The sequence below is a fragment of the Pezoporus occidentalis genome, unplaced genomic scaffold, assembly GCF_034315485.1.
Source record: "Pezoporus occidentalis ecotype Australia unplaced genomic scaffold, CSIRO_AGI_Poc_V1 ctg130, whole genome shotgun sequence".
Taxonomy (NCBI): Eukaryota; Metazoa; Chordata; class Aves; order Psittaciformes; family Psittacidae; genus Pezoporus; species Pezoporus occidentalis.
Genome location: NW_026913104.1, coordinates 1792242 through 1811778, shown reverse-complemented (window position 1 = coordinate 1811778; position 19537 = coordinate 1792242). Strand labels below are relative to the sequence as shown.

The following is a 19537-nucleotide window of genomic DNA, read 5'->3' as shown; positions in this document are numbered from 1 at the left end:
GGGGTCGGGAGCTCCGGCGGGGGTGCCGGGGCCGCCGGGAAGGGGAGCGCATCCCAGCCCGGTGCGGTCCAGCCCCGCCGCGGTGGCCGCGGTTGCCGCGGTTGCCATGGCGAGGCTCCTCCCGCGCTGACGCGCGCTGTGACGTGCGGTTGGTGGAGGAGGGCTCCGGGGCGCCGCAGACAGACTCGAGCTGCTGCCGCCGCTGCCCGCGCCGGAGCCGCCGCCGCCGCCCCCCGCGCCCAGCATGGTAATGGCCGAGCCCCGGCGGCCCCCCCCGCTGCTGCCCCGCGGGCTCGGGCCCGTCCGCGTCGGCTTCTACGACATCGAGGGCACGCTGGGCAAAGGCAACTTCGCGGTGGTCAAGCTGGCGCGGCACCGCATCACGCGCAGCGAGGTGAGCCCAAACCAGACGCCGCTGCGGGGGCCGCGGTCGCCTTCTGCCCCGGCCGGGCCCTTCCCGGGCTTCGCCGTGCCCGGCGCTGGGCGGCAGAGCGCGGGTGCCCGCGGGAGCTCCCGGGGTTTGGAACGAGGGGCGGCGGCCGTAGGGCTGCGGGGTGCTGGGGGAGCCGGGCGCGGAGCGATGTGGTTCCGCGGCTGTGCTCCGGGATGGGGAGCGGGGGGCGGGCAGTTGGCCTCGGGGGTCTGCTCGGGAGCTAGGGATTTGGGGGGGGGGGGGGGATGGCTCGGCGGAGCGCGCAGCGGCGTCTTTACAGGCTGCTTGCTCCTTTTGTCCCTTTCGGCACTGGAGCCTCCTTCTGTAAGGAGGGGGGGTATCTCTTACTTGAGGTGTTCGGCTGCGGGCAGGAGCCTTAGCCGGCGTTTATTGTTTGTTTTCTTGCTTTCATCTTCCTGGCAAGGGCAATGATAATTCTGCCTGGTCTAGCTCTAGGGGGATGCCCCAAGTGGCTCAGGCCACAGGCGGTGTGTTGCTGTCACAGTAAGGATGCTCGGGTTGGGAGGGTGCAGGGGTCAGGCGGCTGTTGGCTTAGTTCGTGAGTATAACCATCAGACAGTGATAACTTTCTGTTAACAGGGAAGGTTCAAACCTTGTGTTGTACTCACTTTCATGTCCTGAATGTTAGACGGTTGCCTGACCTGGCCAGTACTTGCAGATGAGCAGTCATACGCCTCGGTAATCTGTTTTAGCAAAGGAATGTCTCTGTGTGCGCATCCCCTGATTTCTTAAAGTCGTTCTTCATTCTTCAGTTCATAATCCTGCCAGTTAACCAAATTCAACCATTTTTAGTCTCTTTGTTTAACCACCACCCCTCTCCCCTCTGTGCCTGTGTTACCTGGTGATTACTAGTCAGTGGATTCTTATATCTTATGCTTTGCCTAAAACAAATTACTGTAAGTCTGTATAGATAAAATGTAGTTATGGTCACTTTTAAAAACTGGTATCTGATGAGGGTAATGGCTTTGAAAGATCAGCTTCCTCTTATATTTTCTTTTTAGGTGGTTTTAGTCACAACACCTAGTGTTAAGCTTTTCATAAGGCTGTAATGGTTGCTTTCATTGTTTACTGAAGAAGAGTTTATTGTGCTGCTCTGTACCAGGCAAAAGTAAATAAAATACATCTGAAGTGCAAGGTAGAAAACTGAAAAAAAAAAACTGCAGTTATTCAGCTTCTGTGGTCTTGTGTGGTAACATCATTCCTTGCAGGAATGAAAAATGCTTTTAGTTTGGGCTTCAGTTATGGAAAACAAACCTGCAATGCTAACATTGTTCTGGCCATGCAGTGATAGGTGAGGCTTGCATCCCCCAAGTACTAAAATAGATTTCTCTTATTGTCTTATTTCTCAACTTTTAGAATAAACTGTTAATTATTGTTAACTCCTTCCTTGCTATTACTGAATAGCCAAGCAAAGCCCTTGCAACACTAGTGACCTGTACCCAAGTTTGATGCCATATGCCAAACTAATAAATGCTTCACTTGAAGTTAGTAAGTTGTTGTCTACTTTTTAGTTCTCGTTTCTGTGGCAGACTTTGTGACGGGGATGAAAACTTTAATTTTTGTCATTTTAGAAAGTGTATTTCTTTAGTATTGTTCAAAATAACAAAGGCTACAGAAAACAGAGCATAGCAGCTCCCAACTCTGGTATGATTTTTCCATCAGTGTCCTAAGAAATTGCTGAATTCTGGTGCATTCTAATACAGTCTTGAAATGTTTTAACCAGCTTTCTTATTCTGAGAAACTCTGTGCCCAGTTTGAACCCTTTTGATCTTCTGCATGACTTTTGCAGCAAATTTGCCTGTATTGAAGGCTGATATCAAAGTCCTTCATTTTTCAGTACAGCTACACTGATTTCTGCAGTAAGAGATCCAAGAACATTTATCTGGAACTTAATTGCTGAGTTAGTTGCTGAAAGTTCTTAGGTGGCCTCTGAGGAAGGGGAAACCTATTATGATTACTCTTAGTAATGTCAGGGGAAATTAATTCTAGCCAAATGCTACTTTGAATTAGCGCTTCAAGTTTGGACCACTTCATTTCATTTACTGTTAGTTCAGTATACATCTAACGTGGAAATCCTGCTTATTAATGTTTGTCTCTCAGGCTTGTTCTAAACTGTTGCTTAAATTTCTTGAGTTGCTAATTTCTCACATTCATTTGTGCCTTTACAAAACTTGCAGCTAAAGAATATTCAGCTTACTAGCTTCTTGGAAGGCTGTACTTGTGTCCCATTACGTCTGTACTGCAGACAGATCTGCGCTGTGTTGCTGTTGAGACTTGCTCAGAAAGCTCTTTTACAAAGGACTTTCCTTGTCCAAGTTTCTCGTGAATCTCTGTATTTAAACCCTTTACATTCAGAACCTGTTTGTTGTTGGGCTTTTTTAGCATCAGTACGTTTGCTTGTGTAACTGACTAGCCAGTAACTCTCAAGCAAGATGGGCTCTTCTTGCCTGGAAAGGTCAGCACTTGGGGATTATGTAAGGAATCCATCCTTTTTAAGGAAAACTTGCATATCAGAGTATAGAGTTTTAACTTGAACTGCAAATAGTAAGCATAGTTCCATAAAATGTTAGCAAAGTGTCGGTGAAAATAAAAAGAAACTAGGCATGAAGCAGAAGATACACGTAAGACAGGGTAGTAGATGGTTATGCAAACTCAGAAATAATAACTAGAATCCTGTATTGCTGCAATACTAAAATTGCGTGACTTAATAGTCAAAAAGAAGAAAAATGGGGGGTTGATTCCTATTTGTAGTAATAGAGGTAGTGCATGGCACTAATGACAGTCCATAAAGAGTGCCCCAGAAGGGGCTGCATGGTTGCATGTGGTCTTTGCTTTGCTGCTTGTTTGTATTTGTTGCCATTCAGATTCACGTGCTTTCCTGCCCTGCCTATTTATCCTGTTGCCGAGAAATCCTGTGATCTCAGGGCAACTTTTGTTAATGAGGCATGCACAAATAAGCAAAATTTTTCCTCAGAAGGAGTCTAAAAGAGAGCAGAAGTATTTGCAAGCATAAAGTTCAAGAAGATGGATATTTTCATCTGCTGAAATACGATGACATGAAGCAGTGAACAGTAATGAAAAGCTCTTGCCATAGATGAAGGTACTACTTGGAAAGAAGCAATGCAATTTAAAGATGAAGAAAAGCCTTTGTGAATAGGCTGTGAGAGAGTCATGTTCCCCACCTCCCAAAACTCTAACTAATATCCCCTAAGGATTAGTCATCTACAGAAGAATACTAGCCATTGCTCCTCAGATGAAAATGAAACCTTTCTGACTAGTATGGCCTTATGGTTCACAGTTAGGCTTTTAAACTGCCTGGTATGTTACACGTGGTTTGCACTTCTCTTTGAAAATTACCAGCTCCTGATACAAGATGTGACACTAGTTTAGATGTGAATATGTGCTTAGGTCTGTGTAAAAATGAAAGATACAAGCAGAGACAGCTGCTCCCTTTGCTATGTAGCATGAAGTTTGGGTTAGTGGAGTAATTCAGCAGGAAAATGACATTACTGCAGAAAAAAACCCAAACATATATATATATTGAGGGTGCTGATTTAACTGTTTCCAGCTCTCTGGATCCCTTGGCAAGGGGGAGAGGAGGAACATATATCTGGAGGCAGAGGGTGTGAGCTCACAGGTTGAGCATAACCCTAAAGGAGGTTAATGCCTTTATAAATCTGTGATAGCCAAGCACTTTGCTGTTGCAATTTGGAGTAGCTCCAGATTGCAGGAAGTTGTGTTGATTAATTTTAATGCAGTTTATCTACTATTAGGATGCCTTGGGTTAACAAGGCAAATATGAATTTCTGTAACCTGCATGAAACCTTAAAGCTTGCACTGGCATGGACAAACCTCTCTTTTATGTCGACTTGTTAGGCCAGCTCTCTAGGCTGTTAGTAAAAGAGGGAAGGAAATGCATGCTGTTCCTAATATTTTTACATTAAAAGCAGTCATGAAAGTTGCAGTGATAGTTTGGAATACAAATTTAAGCACCAAAAACTAGTGATAGGGGAAGGAACAGGATCCCCTCTTTTATTTGAAGTATGTGCTAATACTATATACTGATGTTTGGTTGGGATTTTCCAGTTTGTTGTCTTTTATTATCCTTAGGAGAAGTGATAACTATTAAAAAGGCCAAAACTAGGGTCAGAAAACTTGTGTAATTGTCCTCAATTTGGTACGTGCCAGATTAGAGTTAGTTTGCATGTGCTGTGGCAATGCTTGACCATGCTAGAGAAATGAGAATTCATTTGTGTGTGCAGGCTGTCTCTCTGCACTGTCTTCAAAAGATCAAAGTGATGTTCCACCATCTGTGCAAGATGCTAGTAGTTGTTAGCGAGCTCTATATTCAAGGACAAAACACTTTTCAGACAGGAAACTCTTTCCCATCTTGAAGCAGTTTCTCCACCTCTAAGAATTACTTCCCTTTTTCCTGTCATCATGACACAGCTGAGATCATGGACAAAAGTGAGCCGTTGCTGTTGAATGCACTGTTCCTTCACATCATTATGAAGAAGTTGCTGGATTTTAAGTATTTCCAAGTGGGTTTTCTCTGTATCTTCTGTGGCCCTGGCAAGATGCATGAATGATGAAGATTCAGAATAAACTGAGATATCTAATCTGCATTTGACTGTGGAAGCAGTGGGAGCCAGCTGCTACTATGCTGTTTCTCCTACAGAAGCCTGCCACAGTATGCATGTATATAATATGCACATTAAGAGTTGTACAAGGACTGCAAATAGGAAATTCTTTTCCTTCAAGTAGGCACACGCTTTTACTCTGTTCAAAACCAACTGCTTAATAGTACCAAATAATTCCACATTGTGAGACAAAATATGGTTTGATGTAATATGGGTTTTTTAAATCGAAAACCTATTAAAAATAGAAATATAGCTTGTTCTTCATTAATTTATCTCTTCCTCTTGTATCTCAAATAAGATAATTAGTGGAGAGCTGTGCGTAGAATTTTATCAGATATCTGAGAGGTTGTGAACTGATGTGGTTATACCGCACACTTTGACTATATTAGTGATAGCTGTTAACTGAATGATCCAACTAAAGAAGTCTTGTTTGTCTTTTTTTCTTGAACAGAGTACAGATGTAGCAGACCAAAAGGCATCTCAACGTGATGACAGAGGTAGCAAGTAGCCTGCTGAGACAGTGGCTCCTTTTGTAGTGTTCCAAACCAATTTGTTTACCAATGTTTGCAAAGTCACATGTAACATCATTTTTCTAGCTCCATAGTTGCCTGTAGGAATTCAGTATTAATTGACTTAATAAAGAGCACTTTATCTCTGTCATTCGTGTCTGGTGGTATCTTCATAAAAACATTTTTATGTAAGTATCCAAGCCCTTGATACACTGTTGTACCTCGGTGTCCAGCGTCTAAACAGAACAGGTCTTTTCAGACTCAAAAGCTGTAACTGCATAATACTTCCATCAGTGGTACATGTTAGTGTTACCACTTTGTGAGTCTTTGTGTAGACAATAAAGTATGTTACTGTGTGCTCCTGTGGAGCGTTAACCTTCTGTGGCTTGTACTAAATCTGTGATCACTTTTCCCTTGTGGTATGGGGAGGTAAGGAAATGTTTCATGACTACTGAAAGAGGACTTTTCTGGAGTTATTCTGCTCAAGAAATATGTGACTTGAAGACTTGTTTTCTTGCTCCTACATTTTCAGGAGAAGGATTTGGCTTCAGTCTTGCAACAGTCTTTGGGAATTGTATTTCTAAATACAAGAGAGATAGGGAAATTCTGGAAAGGGAAGAAAGTAGGACATATTGGAACACGAAGCACTGTTCTTGGCCAGAAAGTGGAGTGAAGGTTATAGGAGGATTTGTAGCCATGATTTCCAAATTTATGAGCCTTTTATATTATTTTTTTTAAATGCTTCTTTTCTCTATGCGGTTTCACTGGTTGTTGCTTCTTAGGCAATAAAATCTGTTCAAAAATCTCAACCTTGTAAAGATGAAAAATGCCTTTTATGTAGAATTACTTTTTAGTAACTGAAATTATTATATAGCTGCATAGTCTTATTAACCTTGGAAAACATAAAACTACACTAGGCACTGATTATTAAATTGAAGGGAAAATGGAAGTAGTTAATCTTTAAAACTGAAGAAGGACAAATGAAATACGTAGGTTTTCCTGGGGAACTGGATAATTTTGTTAGGTGGGAAAACAAAGTTAGAAGACTTTTTCTGTTGGAACTCTGTGGATGTTAAAAGCTAGGAACTGCAGCATGCAGAACAATGTCTATCTCTGGAGGAAGCTGGCAGCACAGACACATGTAGGTAGGCTTGGAAGTGGTCACAGGCTGCATGTTTGAACTTTCAGTAAAAGGAATACTCAAAATTTAAGAGCAAACTGTGGAAGTGCCAAACTGTACTGGAAAAAAACCCAGCAAGAGTCAATGTACTTGTAAAGGTAGGTTTTTCACTAGGAAAAAGTAGCTGTACAGTTGCAGAATCCTCCCCTTCCCCAGTAGGAGGAGGTGAGAAGTACAGAAGAAGGAAGTCTAAATATTAGTGCTAATCAATCTGATGGTAGTGTGATGGACAGATGAACAGAGGTTCAGAGCAAGCTGCTGTGGTGTGGGTTTTTTTTCCCCCAGATTGTCCAAACCTCCCTTATTTAATCCTTTGCTGCAGTTTCACTTATTTTTCCTCTTCTAGGCTAGACTTAACCTCTTCTGTTTGAAATCATACATAGCTTTGCTTTTACTAGTTTTTCTGTAATGCACACATTTCCTATATGAAAGATTAGTAAACAGCAGAAAGTTACTGTATTTTTTTTTTTGCTTGGATTTGGAGAGCTTCCTAAAACACCTTACTATGGGGAAGAAATGCACGCAGCTGTAAGGTGAAATTCAATGAACCAGAGCCAGGGAAGGAGGCAGCTTTAAAAGTTGAAAGTGAGGCAGGTTTTAGGTAATGCTTATGCAATGTGTGGATTATGTGAAGTAAGAAAGAGGCGAAGAAAGAAGCTACTGGAAATACCTCAAGTTCCTGAGAAGCTGATGCTGTCTGTGTCAATTGCTGTTTTAATTAGGTTGCCATTAAACATGAAATAAAAAAAAAAAAAAAAAAACAACACTGCAGCCTGATTTTATTTTTTTTTTTTTTTTTCACTACTCTGCATTGATGAAGGAGGCATTTAGGCTTTCCTGAACACCTGATCTGTCCAAGATTGGAGATACCTTGGTGCTTGACTGCAAGCTGTATTGCTGTTTTGTGATGGGAATGCAAGATTGCTACAGATTAATCTTCTCATTGATTTGTAAATAAGAAATGGTGAGCTCCATTCTTAATTCTGGAGGTCACCCTAATAACGGGGGTAAACTGGATTAGATAGGGAGAATGAAGGAGAAACCAGCTTGTGGGTCTGTTGATTCCAGAGAGACAGTATAAAATAGAGGAAGGGGAGAAATGTGACACATGGGTTGTTTTTAGTAAATGTTTTCCTGCTGTACAAGAATTTTGTCTGGCTTTAGTGCTTTGTTTTGATTACTTTGACGTTTTGTAACTTTCCTAGTGAAGTGATTTCTTCTTAGGCTACCAAATAGTGCCTGCAAAACCAGCATAAACAGTAACCAGAAGTCATTTCATTAGGTGTGATTTTAAATAAGGCCAGGGAGGATTAAAGGTATGGGTTTTGTGTGGTGTTTTTTCTTAAGCAGCACGAATGATTGTTTGCATCCTCTGCTGCCACATGGCATATAATCAGACCAAATAAGGAAGCAGCTTGCTGTTCTGCCTTTATAAGTGAGCGAAAGGGGACCTGCTGAGAGAATGAGCAATTGCTGGAGGGAGTAGTCAAAGGGAGTGCAGATCTGGCAAGACCAAGTGGGAAGTCCAGTCCTGTGCATGTTACTGTTCTTTTTCCTGCCCTTTTTCCTTGCATATGTGAAGCCAGGCCTTTATTATCAAGTTTTATACATATGCCAAGTGTAAGATAGCAAATTAATATTGTAACTGGAAAGAATGGGAATAGGATGAGGGGGGGGAACAAATAGGAGCAGAAACATGTTTCATTTGCATGGTTTAGCGAATATCTTCATAGTCAAGTTAGAAACTTACAAAGGGAGACCTGTAATCTTTTAGGACCCTGCCATCCTGAGCTTCACTGTTCCCAAACACTTCTCAGTGCAGTGTAATTTGAAAGAGGGCAGAGCAGATGCATTATGAAGAGAGCTGTAAATAAAAGCAAAAGACAACGGGGAAAGCATCTTCTGAAAAGATCAGGTATCAGGATCCCCTGAATTGCTGTATGTTACCTAGGATATTGAATGGTGCAGAGAGCTGGGGAGGACAGGAAGGCTGTGTGGAGTGGCAGAATGCCATTTTAGGTACCACTTCTTCCAAGGTACCCACTGTTACATTTTGAAGGATTAAGGCTATGGAGTTAACTCGTGATTAAGGGTGAAAATGTTACAGGATGCAAGCCTTTTTTTCTTGTTTTCTGCCAAATGGGTGTAATATCATTATTCTTATCAATGTGTACTGGCCTTTGATAAATCCAGCCTTAGTGAGTTCTACATTAACGGGACATTGGTTAAAAAAAACAACAAGCAATATCCTATCTTTTGAAAAAAGTTTCAAAAAACTGTTTGCTTGCTTTGGAAAATAGCCCTGTTCTGCTTCAGCTCTGTAAGAGTGCATCCTGCATCTTAGAAATCAGAATGACTTTTCACTGATTACAAGGCTATACTAGTTTATTCACTCAGCCTTGTCTTATTTTTCTGGTGGTTGGGGAAGACAGTGACTTTTGAAAGGGTTATCAAGCAAAAGGGTACTGAAATGAAGTCAATAAATAGTTAATTCTGAATTCGGGTGGGTCCATAATCAGCCTTACTGCAGATAATGAGATTCACCTCCTGTGGATTTTTGTCTCCTGCATAGCAGCTGTCTCCCATAGTTCAATAGTTTGTGAAATGCAGTTATAATTGGAAGTGTTTGTGTGACTTATATATTGTTTGTTCCTGCTTCAGCATTAATAATGTGATATTCAGGATGAATAAACACCATTTATATATTGAATACTCCTTAGTGTTGTTACCTTTGCATGGTTTTTATGCAGCTATATTTTGCACATTGAAATTTTTCGTTTCCAAAGCACGTGTAATTACTTGTAATTCATTTTGCAGGTATTGGCTAAAAACAAGGTCAGTAGGATCAAGATGTGTTTTCTAAACTAATCGAGATCTGTTTACAAGGTTTGACTGACAAACATCTGTACAGTTTTTTTCTCTGAACAGATGAGCTGCAGATGTCCTTCTGTAGTAGCATATTAATTAGTTAAAATGTTGAAACTGCACAGATCTACCATACTTTGTGTTGAGCCAACAGGATCATTTTAAATATCATTTAGCATTTTGGGATTCAAATTGGTTACCTTGACTCCAGAAATGGATACCATTAAGCTTTTTAAGATGATCTTTGTCTTTACAACACTGCTTCATGAAGGGTCCTTGATTGTTCCCACCTGCTACCGGTAAGAGCATTCTGCACCCGGGCTCATTGGAGTACTGGCCTTCATCACCGGTCCTGTGTCTTCCATTTTATGTAAAACGCTCTTTCTGACATGCTGATGTAGGTGATAGTCCTGAAGCCACTTTAATGGGACTACTGACATGTTTAATGTGGTGCTGCTATAGTTTTAAGTGGGCGATGTGTATTTTTGAGCTAGAAGAAACCTCCGAGTTATCTAGGGTTGCATTATTCCCTATTATTCCCTTTGTAATGAGGGCAACCTAATGAGGAATACACTGGGGAGTCTTAATCTGACTTTTGTGATTTGTCTGCAGGTGGCAATAAAAATCATTGACAAATCTCAGCTGGATGCTGTGAATCTGGAGAAGATCTACCGAGAAGTGCAGATAATGAAAATGCTTGATCACCCACACATAATAAAGCTTTACCAGGTATGGTTAGTGGTGTCTCTTTTTTTCCTACTCCCCTCTCTCATTTGCTCCTGTATGAAAAGCTTGCTCTAGGCCAATGACTTTTGGCAAATCACCAGCCCATGACAAACTCTAGCTTTTCTGGAATTGATTTGCATTGGGTTAGCATTTAAATTCTTTGAAAGTACATCAGTTTTGGTCTTGTTCATTCTGTGGTACCAATTAGGCTGGCCATGTTAGATACTCCAGTGTACCTGCAATCTGCTTAAAATACACAGAAGGTTGTTAATTTACGTTAGGGAGAGAGCTGAGTTAGAAATACCTGGTGATGAAACTTTGCTGTCAGTTAGTAGATAAGGTAGGAGGATAGGGAGATTCAGCCTTATGTGTCTACATTGAGTACTAGCTGGGAGGATCTGTATGGATATAGTGGTTTTCCCTAGCCATGTCTTGGCTCAGAATGCAGGTTAAGGAGTACTTTCAGCCTTTTTTTCCTCATCCAAAGATAAGACATGAGGACATGTAAATTGAGATTCTGCAGACGTACTTGTGACGTAAATGCACGCACTAAGCAACAGCTTCCCAAACACTGTATCTTGAAGCGTGTTTACTTGGATGCAGATAACTAGTTCAACCTGGGATTTATTTTTGTGGAATCTTGCATTTCACTTCTGTTGTGGATGTGGACAATTGAATACTTCATCCTAAAGTGAATTATGTATGTGGTGGAATTGAATGCATCCCTTTTACATAAAGGATTGATAATTACAATATAACAATGTGTATTCACATAAGAGAAAAACCTTCACTTGTGATAAAGCAGACAATGAAAACTTTTGAATGTTTGTGACTTTTTTTAGTGTGCATAGTTTGTATAGTAGAATATAGGTTAGTTCTATATTGTTTCATTTTCTGTTCCTGTTAGCATATGGTAGAATGTTTGAGGCTGCTGCCATTTGTACTTCAGTTAACCCTTGCTATTAAAGCTGATGTCTATAAAGACAATGTGAGCAGACGGATTTACCTGGACCTATAGTGTTGGAATTATTCTGTTGAATAAAGGTGAAGATCCTGGTTTAGACTTGTTTAGCTTCCATCTTTTGGGAAAGAGACTGTTGCTTCCTCTTAAAAATATCAATTTATTGAGTAGAGGTGGACCTTGAGGAGTTAAATCTGTAACTAGCTTCAGTAGTATCTGCCACAGTTCCTTCTGAACGAATGATAAATCACAGAAGTGGTAGAGTCTAGAGAGGGTAATTGTATGTAATGCTTACCCCTTTACTATCCCTTTTACTAAGGGATTGGCTTGTTAGAAATGCATTTGGTAGAGAGGCGAGTTTATTTTTACAAAACCCTTCAATCTAATTGTCTTAGTAGTTTGCTTGTATAATGTGCCTATTGCTGTACTGTGTCCACACTACAAGTTTCTGAATTGTCTCATGTCAAGGACTTACTGAGGATTGTCAAAGTCAGGTAATGAAGCTACTGATCTTGGCTTGATTAAGAATGGTTCCATAAATATATATATGTGTAATCAATATATAATACAATGTTGCAGCTTCCTGTCTCCAGATGTTAATTTAAAACAGTCTTTCCAAAATGTTTTTTGCCTTCTTGATACAGACACTTCAGTCATTGCATGCTCAGCTGTTGTAGAATTAAACAAGGCTGCAGGAGGGACTGCAGAACTGCCATCTTGTTCTGTCAGCTGGCTTTTCAGTGATTTGCTAATTCTGCTTCTATCATAACGATGTTTGGGGTGTTTTGTTTTTTTTTTTAGCATTCCTCTAAAAAGAAGAAATTTTTGAGCCATGTTCCAGTACTTTAAAGCTTATGCATAAATAAAATACAAAAATCGAGTTCAAGGTCTTGTCCACAGGCAGTTCAGATTGAATGATTTCACTGTGATTCTTGAAATAGGCCCAAAGTGTGTTGGGTGTTGAAATTGTAGTAATACACTGAAGGGAAGTCCTAAAGGACTTACTGTTTGGAAGCAGAGGATTTTTTCACTTTGGGTGTATATCTTGATGATTCTATTTGTGCAATGCATTCCTGACTAGCTGCTTAAGCAATTGAGGAGTAGATCATTAGGAAGAAAGCTGCAAGGTAACTGACTTGGCTGGCTTTCCACAGCTGATATCATGAAGGATGGAATTTTGAGTTGTTGGGTGATAACCTTCTCTTCAAGGCCATGAACACTAAGTTGGCTAATTCCTTACAGGAAAGGCTTTAAACTGAGGATATGATTTTGTTACTCACTTGTGGATAAGAATCCTATCCACCTCCTCTGGATGCTGGCTTTATGCAGTATATAAAGCTTATCCTTGTTCTTAGCATACAAATGCTCCCCTTGAAATTGTTGAGGTAACTTGAAACATCCAAGTGAAAGATCGTGATAACTGTATGTGCAAGGCAAAGACTTTCATGTCCTTTACCAGAAGAAAACAATGAAAATATGTACCCATTTGGGTGCTTGCTTTTTGCTCTTCCCACAAATCCTCTCATGTGATTTCTCTGTCAACAGGTGATGGAGACCAAAAGCATGTTGTACCTTGTGACAGAATTTGCCAAAAATGGAGAAATTTTCGGTAAGCAAGAGAGTATTTTCATGTTCAACATTTTAATGTTGACTTCTGAAGTTTGTCAGTTATATTTGTCTTGCCCAAGCATCCCTCTTACTGTAGTATGTCACTTTCCTTTATTTGTCAAGAATAAAGTCAGCGTTCCTTATTTCAGGACTAATAACTTCAGGAAAAACTGCTACAATGTACACTAGTTAATTGTTAACTGATGTTCCTTCAGCAGAAGACAAAGGCTTGTTAAATAGAACAGTGCAGGGTAAACTCTCAGCTGTCAGAATTGCCAGGTTTTCAGCATTGAGTTAGATGAAAAACTATTATTGAAACATTTAGCCTGATAATGAACATTACCCAAACGATATTCACTTTAACAGGAGAATCTGTTTCTTGTGCAGTTGTGTACAAATTTATCAGATGTGATGTTTTAATGTTTTCAGGAAATATGTGCTGGGCAGGAGAGGATGTCAGGTTACATGTATAATAAACATTTTAGGTTGTCTGTATGGACTTGCACAGTCAAATCCATATTAATTCTTGTTCTTTTTCTCATAATTATCACTCAAGTAGAACTTCAGTGTTAAATTTGTGTGAAATTCAGTATTTCTTTTTAATTTTCTTTAGTTTTCTTTCTTTTCCTTTTTAGTATTTCTTTTCTTTATGCTTGATACCCAGGTACTTAAGACTTCTCGCATGCATTTGAGTTCCAATAATAAAATTGGAGTTGCTGAGAAAGTTTCTCTGAAACAGTTAGGCCAAATGAACTTAGAGGGCAATGGAGTAGAGTTCAGCATGTAAAGGGCCCTGGTAATTGGAGCACAGAAGAGGTGGAGTCTGGCTGATCTCTATTTTTTACACTGGGGGGTGGGGGAATGGATTTCATGGAAACAGAACTCAAATGTTCAAAGTTCCTTCTTGTCTCAGTATTTGGTTTTGGTGGGGTTTTTTCCCCCTTTTAAGTCCTTATCATTGGACTGTTTGTGTCATAAGCAGGATACCATGTCCATGGCAACTTTGATGTAACTGTAAAAGTAGAGAAAAGTAGGGTAGTATCTTAAAGTAGAAGGATGACTACTCAAACTATATGAGCACTTCGTCCTTCCTGTCTTGACTGTGCTTGTGGTGTACTGAATTTGCCATATCAAGTCTAACAATGTGTGGAATAGTCTCCCTTTTATGCCATTAGTTTTCAAACCACACAAGTAGTGGGATGCTTTTCTGGAGTCCTGTACCCAAGTGTCATGGACAGGATTATTTTTAACCCCTGTACTAACAGTCTTTATAGCTTCAGTGAAATTTTCTGTATTCAACAGCAAATCTGAATTTGCCTTTTGCTAGTTAAAGTCATTGCAGTCAATGGTGTGTTTAGCCTAGAGGCTTCAAATGCTGCTACAGTTTAGATTTGTTTTTTGAAAAGGTCTTCAGACTTAATAAAAACCTTTGAATTAAGAAGGTTTCAGTTGTGCTTAATGCTCTACAGAGCTATGAAATTTTTAACTACCTGTTTCTGCTCTGTTTTTAAAAGTTCACAGCCACTGTCTTGTAACCTCCTTCAGCATCCCTCACCTGAAGTCTCTAAACCAGCTGAGAAGCAGATTATCTGTTAGCTAAACTAACTACAGTGAACCTGTTCTGAATAGCTAGTTCTCATCGGTGACTGTATATATTACCAGAATGCAGGCTGCAGAGGGGAAAGAAAGTGAAGAATAAACTTGAAGTATATCCAGAAATGCTTCCACATGAGGGATATTCAAACATTTCTTTGATTTCTTAAAGTATTAGTATTTAATTATGTCTACACCTGTAAGAGCCTAGTTATACCTAGTAGTTTGTCCTGGGTAATTTCATACATGCTTTGAGCAGAGATGCAGAAAACTGAACTGGAATGGGCTTGAGCTGCTATCTGCCGTGTCCCAGCTTTGTCATAGCATCAGCTGCATCATTCTTGGAAATCTCCCTAGAGAGAGATTCAGTAACCTTCCTAGACAAAGCTATTTAGGATCTGAGTTCTTTTAATTATAAAGATTCTTTCTGATGTTAAATGTAGATTTCCTTAGCTGAAATTCTAACCAATTATCACTGCTTCTGTTAATAGGCATCCTTAAGACTAGAAATACAGTGTGTCCCCTAATAAGGGAATATTTGTTCGTTACTAAGCTTGAACCAGATGAGTGATGTCTTGAGTGCCTAACACTGAATGCAGATCTCAGGAGAGTTGAGGTCAAAAGGGATTTTATAGGGAATGTCTAATCCAGCCCTGCAGCTCAGAGCAGAGTCAACCAGAGCAGGTTGCTCAGGACCATGGATGGAGGCTACCATTTCTAGCCAACCTGTTCCAGCATTTGGCCACCTGCACAGAAACAGACTTTTTCATGGGTGTAAATTAAAGTTCCTGTTTCAGTTGGATACCTTTGCTGAGAAAAGTGGCTCAGTTGTCTTCCTCCTGTCAAGTATTTATGCACGCAATAAGATTCCCTTCTACACCTTGTCTTCCTCAGCCTGAACACCTACAGCTGTTTTAGACTCCCGTTGTATGACAATCTCTCCAATCCCTTAATCATTGTCCTGGGTTGTGCTTAAACCACAACAATCATCTTCATTATCTTTCATTGTGCTTGTTTTGGTATGTACTCTTTAAAAAAGCCTTAACATACCAAACTTAAGATGCGTACCACTGTCTACCTAAATGAAGAACCATACTTAGCGCTGACCACTGGGTTTGCCAGACAATGTCTCAGAGTCATGTGTTCTGAAGTAAATACATCTTAAGCTTTTGATTGTCCAGTAAATTAATGTCCTTTGGACTACTGAGGAGGCTGGACAGGAAGCTGCCTTTTGACAAAAGTCCTGTTGCTTTCTGCTGTGGATCAAGCTGAGTCTAAGATAGTGTCTGGTTTCTATTTAATTATAGAAAAATGGCAGAAAAACCTACCATAGAAACACATAGCCAGAAGGTATGACATGAGCTTAAGATTTGTCAAAAGGTATCTTTATGAAAGCACAGGTAGCTTTGCTGCCTTTAAGTCTTTGCAAGGTATGAGGGTGTCTTTGCAAGGTACAGGGTACTTTGCTCTAGGTACCTGCAGTAAAAACTAAAGAATCGTGGCTCTTGGCTTCACAAGTATATATACGCATATTCAAACAGTGTCCAGATTCCAGCTGTGTGGCAGAATGTCTCTGGCAAACTTCAGCTGGCTTAAAGTGGTTTCTGTCACCCAGAGGCTGCCATGATGCCTGTATCCCAGCCTTTCCTATTTGCAAGCTAGTTCATGTGCAAACAGTATCCTTGCACGTAGTGTCACGTATTTAGATAGATTGTGGTATGCTCTAGTTCTCCAGGAGAGAAAGAGGTGTATTTCAGACTAAATGATGTGTTCTGTGAAGACTACTAGATTTGGTGCAATACTTAAGGCCAAAGTGGTTTGGAATCTTTAAATAAGTCCTGACAGACTGGATCCATAAAAGCAAATGACGAGTTTGGATTCATTAACTTGTTTGCTGCATTGCTAACAAACTACAGATTAACAGCTTAAAGAGCTGGCTTGCATTCATTGTAATTTAGTTTGTGCCTTTGATATCTGACTTCACCTTGCTATGATATGATTTATCAGTCACTTTGTGACTGAATGATATTTCGCTTGCAAATATTATGATCTCCCCTTACTGCCACGCTTTTGTTTATTCTTATGCTTTGCCAAGTTAAATCATCTGAAGTGTATTAAGACTTAGGTGAGTTAGAAGCTCTGAGGAGAGTTTTCAGATCTGCAGGATCCAGGGATCAGGTCTAATGTGCTTTGCTTAAAAATGTTTTTTTAAGGGATGCTGAAATGAGTGTACTGCAACTGAGGTCCCTAGTCTGCCACTTCATATCGTTCAGGAGCCGCCACCTCTGTGCTTGCAAGGCAGTAGCAGCAGCACATGAAATCCTTTCAATCCTGCCACAAGTAAAACAAAGTTGTTTCCTTGGTAATGGAGTATAGAACTTTTTCCTAAATTACCGTTCCATTAAATATCTTTGAAATAAGCCTGTTTTACTGAACATGCTAGGAAGATGGTATGTTAATGATTGCATTTACTTACTTAAACTGCATGAGTGAAAAAATAATGCAGAATTCACTTTGATAATCAATATGACACTGTCTGGAGCACGTAATGGTAATGCCGTCTACTGACCCAAGTGGCAGCACAGGGCTCAGGATGTATAATAATGCAAGGTCAGTAAAGTGGTTGGTTTTATATGATACAACAAAAAATACTTTCTTTTCCATGTTTTCCTGAATAACTACAAAAATCCTCAGGGTGTGCTGGTGGATCTGTGCCCCCTCCTCCTGAACAATGTATTTTTCTGTCTTTATCTGTAGTAACAATGAAGCAGAAGTGCACAATCAGCAAAGTTGTACTGAAAGCATATTTTCAGATTTGGAGTGTGTTTAAAGTACAGTTTAAAGCGCAGGCCTTCTGTGCTTATTGTAAAGAAAGCAGAAAAGCTTAAATGAAAATATTGCAAAGCATCTATAAAGCCTGTAAATGATGTTTTATTAACAGAACCCCTGCACCCTAACAAAGCCAGGATCACTGAGATTAAATAACCGGTATAGAAGATGGGATTAATCATTTTACTTATGAAATTTTCAAGGATCCTTATAAACAGAAGGAGGCTAAAAACCTCCATAACATCATGTTCCCTTTTCACCTTGTGGAAGCAGCTGGTTTAACCTCTTAACTGAACTCAGAAATGTTGGTGTCAGCTGATCTGTAAATGGTGATTCCTGTTCGTGGGACTTTCTCTTTCATTGATAATTAGGCAGGGCTGGCAGCAGCTCTAGCAGTTTAGTTTTTGCTCACTGTTTTTTGTTTAACTTTAGTGCTAGTTGTGATGCAGCAAGTGGTTGGAGAATGCTATGTGTATATATGCTCAGCCCTTGCTTGTGGTTACTGGGTACAGCATCTATATTGTTGCATCTTGGCCATTAACTTCATTCCTTGCAGGACGTTGAAGACAATTCTGAAACCATCTTAACAGTTCATTCTTTGATTTCATGCCTTGTAAGAGAAAGAATAGAATTGGCTATAGAAGCTCTTTCTGTCAAGACTCTCACAGCTGCTGTTTTGCTTGGTTTTGTTCCTGAGGATAAATGAAGTCTTCAGTTTCAGAGCTATCGCTTGTTTCAGGGCTAACATTAGTTTTCACAACATATAAATATGAAAACAAAATGTTCTTTCTGCTTGTGATGCAGTGAAGACAAGAGAGAGGTCAGGTTGGATACCTTATAGATACTTGATTTATTTCCAGAGAAAAAATACTTTTAGCCACCACACAGCCCCTGTGAGGCTTTAGAGGGAGAAGCGTGGTGTGAAGCTTACATGAACTGACAGCAGCTAAAGCTTAAAGAACCTCATGATGGTAAAGCCAGTTATTCCAAGCATTCTCCATTCCACAGGAGTACCATATATAACATACATTTCATATAACATTAGTTACATGAAAATATTTATCAGAATAGTTGGGTAACTATAAAAGAAGGAACCGAGAATAGAGTTTCATTACACAGCAGATTTTGTTATCCCTTTTTCTACTCTTTTAGAGGGGAGGATGAGAGAATAATGGCTTGGAAACTGGGATTGGCTGAGACAGTTTGTGAGTTTCCTGGTGCTTATTACTTTAAGAGAAATGATTTAATTTCAGGGTTGTTGCCTACTGTCTTTGCCATTTAAACCTGCTTTATTGTCACAGATTACCTCGCCAGCCATGGCCGTCTAAGCGAGTCTGAGGCCAGGCGCAAATTCTGGCAGATCCTCTCAGCGGTGGAGTATTGCCATGGCCGCAAGATTGTTCACCGTGACCTGAAGGCTGAAAATCTTCTGCTTGACAACAACATGAACATCAAAATAGCAGGTACTTAGAATGTAGATGATGTTGAATAACATCTTATTTTTATGAAGGCCGTGCCAGTAATATCTGGATAGCCCAAGATATCCTGCTGTGCTTCAGGTACAGAAAATTGGAGTGATTAACACATGTAATATTTTTGCATTATGGGTATCACAGTTATATGTAGCTAAAATAATTCCTAGATTAGCTCTATTATACTTTCAGGAAAAAGGAAATAATTTTTAGAGTGATAGTCATTTATTGTGGGTGTCATAACATGTCTATAATGCTGCCAGATGTTCAGGTTAAAACAGAGTTAATCAAATAACTTCTTTCGACATTAGCAAAACTCAAAATGGAAGCTTATTGATTTTATTCTTTTCGCATGCATGATTTCATTTTAATTATAAATTTAGACACAGCAGATGTTGCTAGCAATGGAAATCATTTTGGTGGTTGTCAACTCATTACAATTCCATGACTCTTTCCATACTGACTTTAGCCTAGCGACACTTGGAATGCGAAAGCTAGATAACAGCTCAATTTGGAGGACTGTTGAACTTCAGTCATCAGTAATATGGGAGCAGGAAAGGAAGGCTAACTACTGTTAGAAGCTAGTTTGTATAGGAGTAAGCTTGCTAGTTCTGAGAAAGAAGTGTGAATATATAGCCAGTCAGGCTGAGAAGTCCCAACCCAAACTGTTCTATGATTTCTGAGTTGCAGATCGCTGCTG

General features: G+C 40.1%; 1 protein-coding gene across 1 annotated transcript in view; it reads left to right on the top strand.

Moving 5' to 3' along the window:
- Positions 1-23: 23 nt before the first annotated feature.
- The window catches only part of SIK2 (salt inducible kinase 2), a 45851-nt gene continuing 26337 nt past the window's right edge, over positions 24-19537 (top strand). Inside the window, exons 1-4 of the mRNA XM_062608663.1 lie at positions 24-394; positions 10261-10377; positions 12881-12944; positions 18667-18828. Of these exons, the coding sequence (XP_062464647.1) occupies positions 245-394; positions 10261-10377; positions 12881-12944; positions 18667-18828 (493 nt within the window). The 5' untranslated portion in view covers positions 24-244. The remainder of the gene's footprint in view (positions 395-10260; positions 10378-12880; positions 12945-18666; positions 18829-19537) is intronic.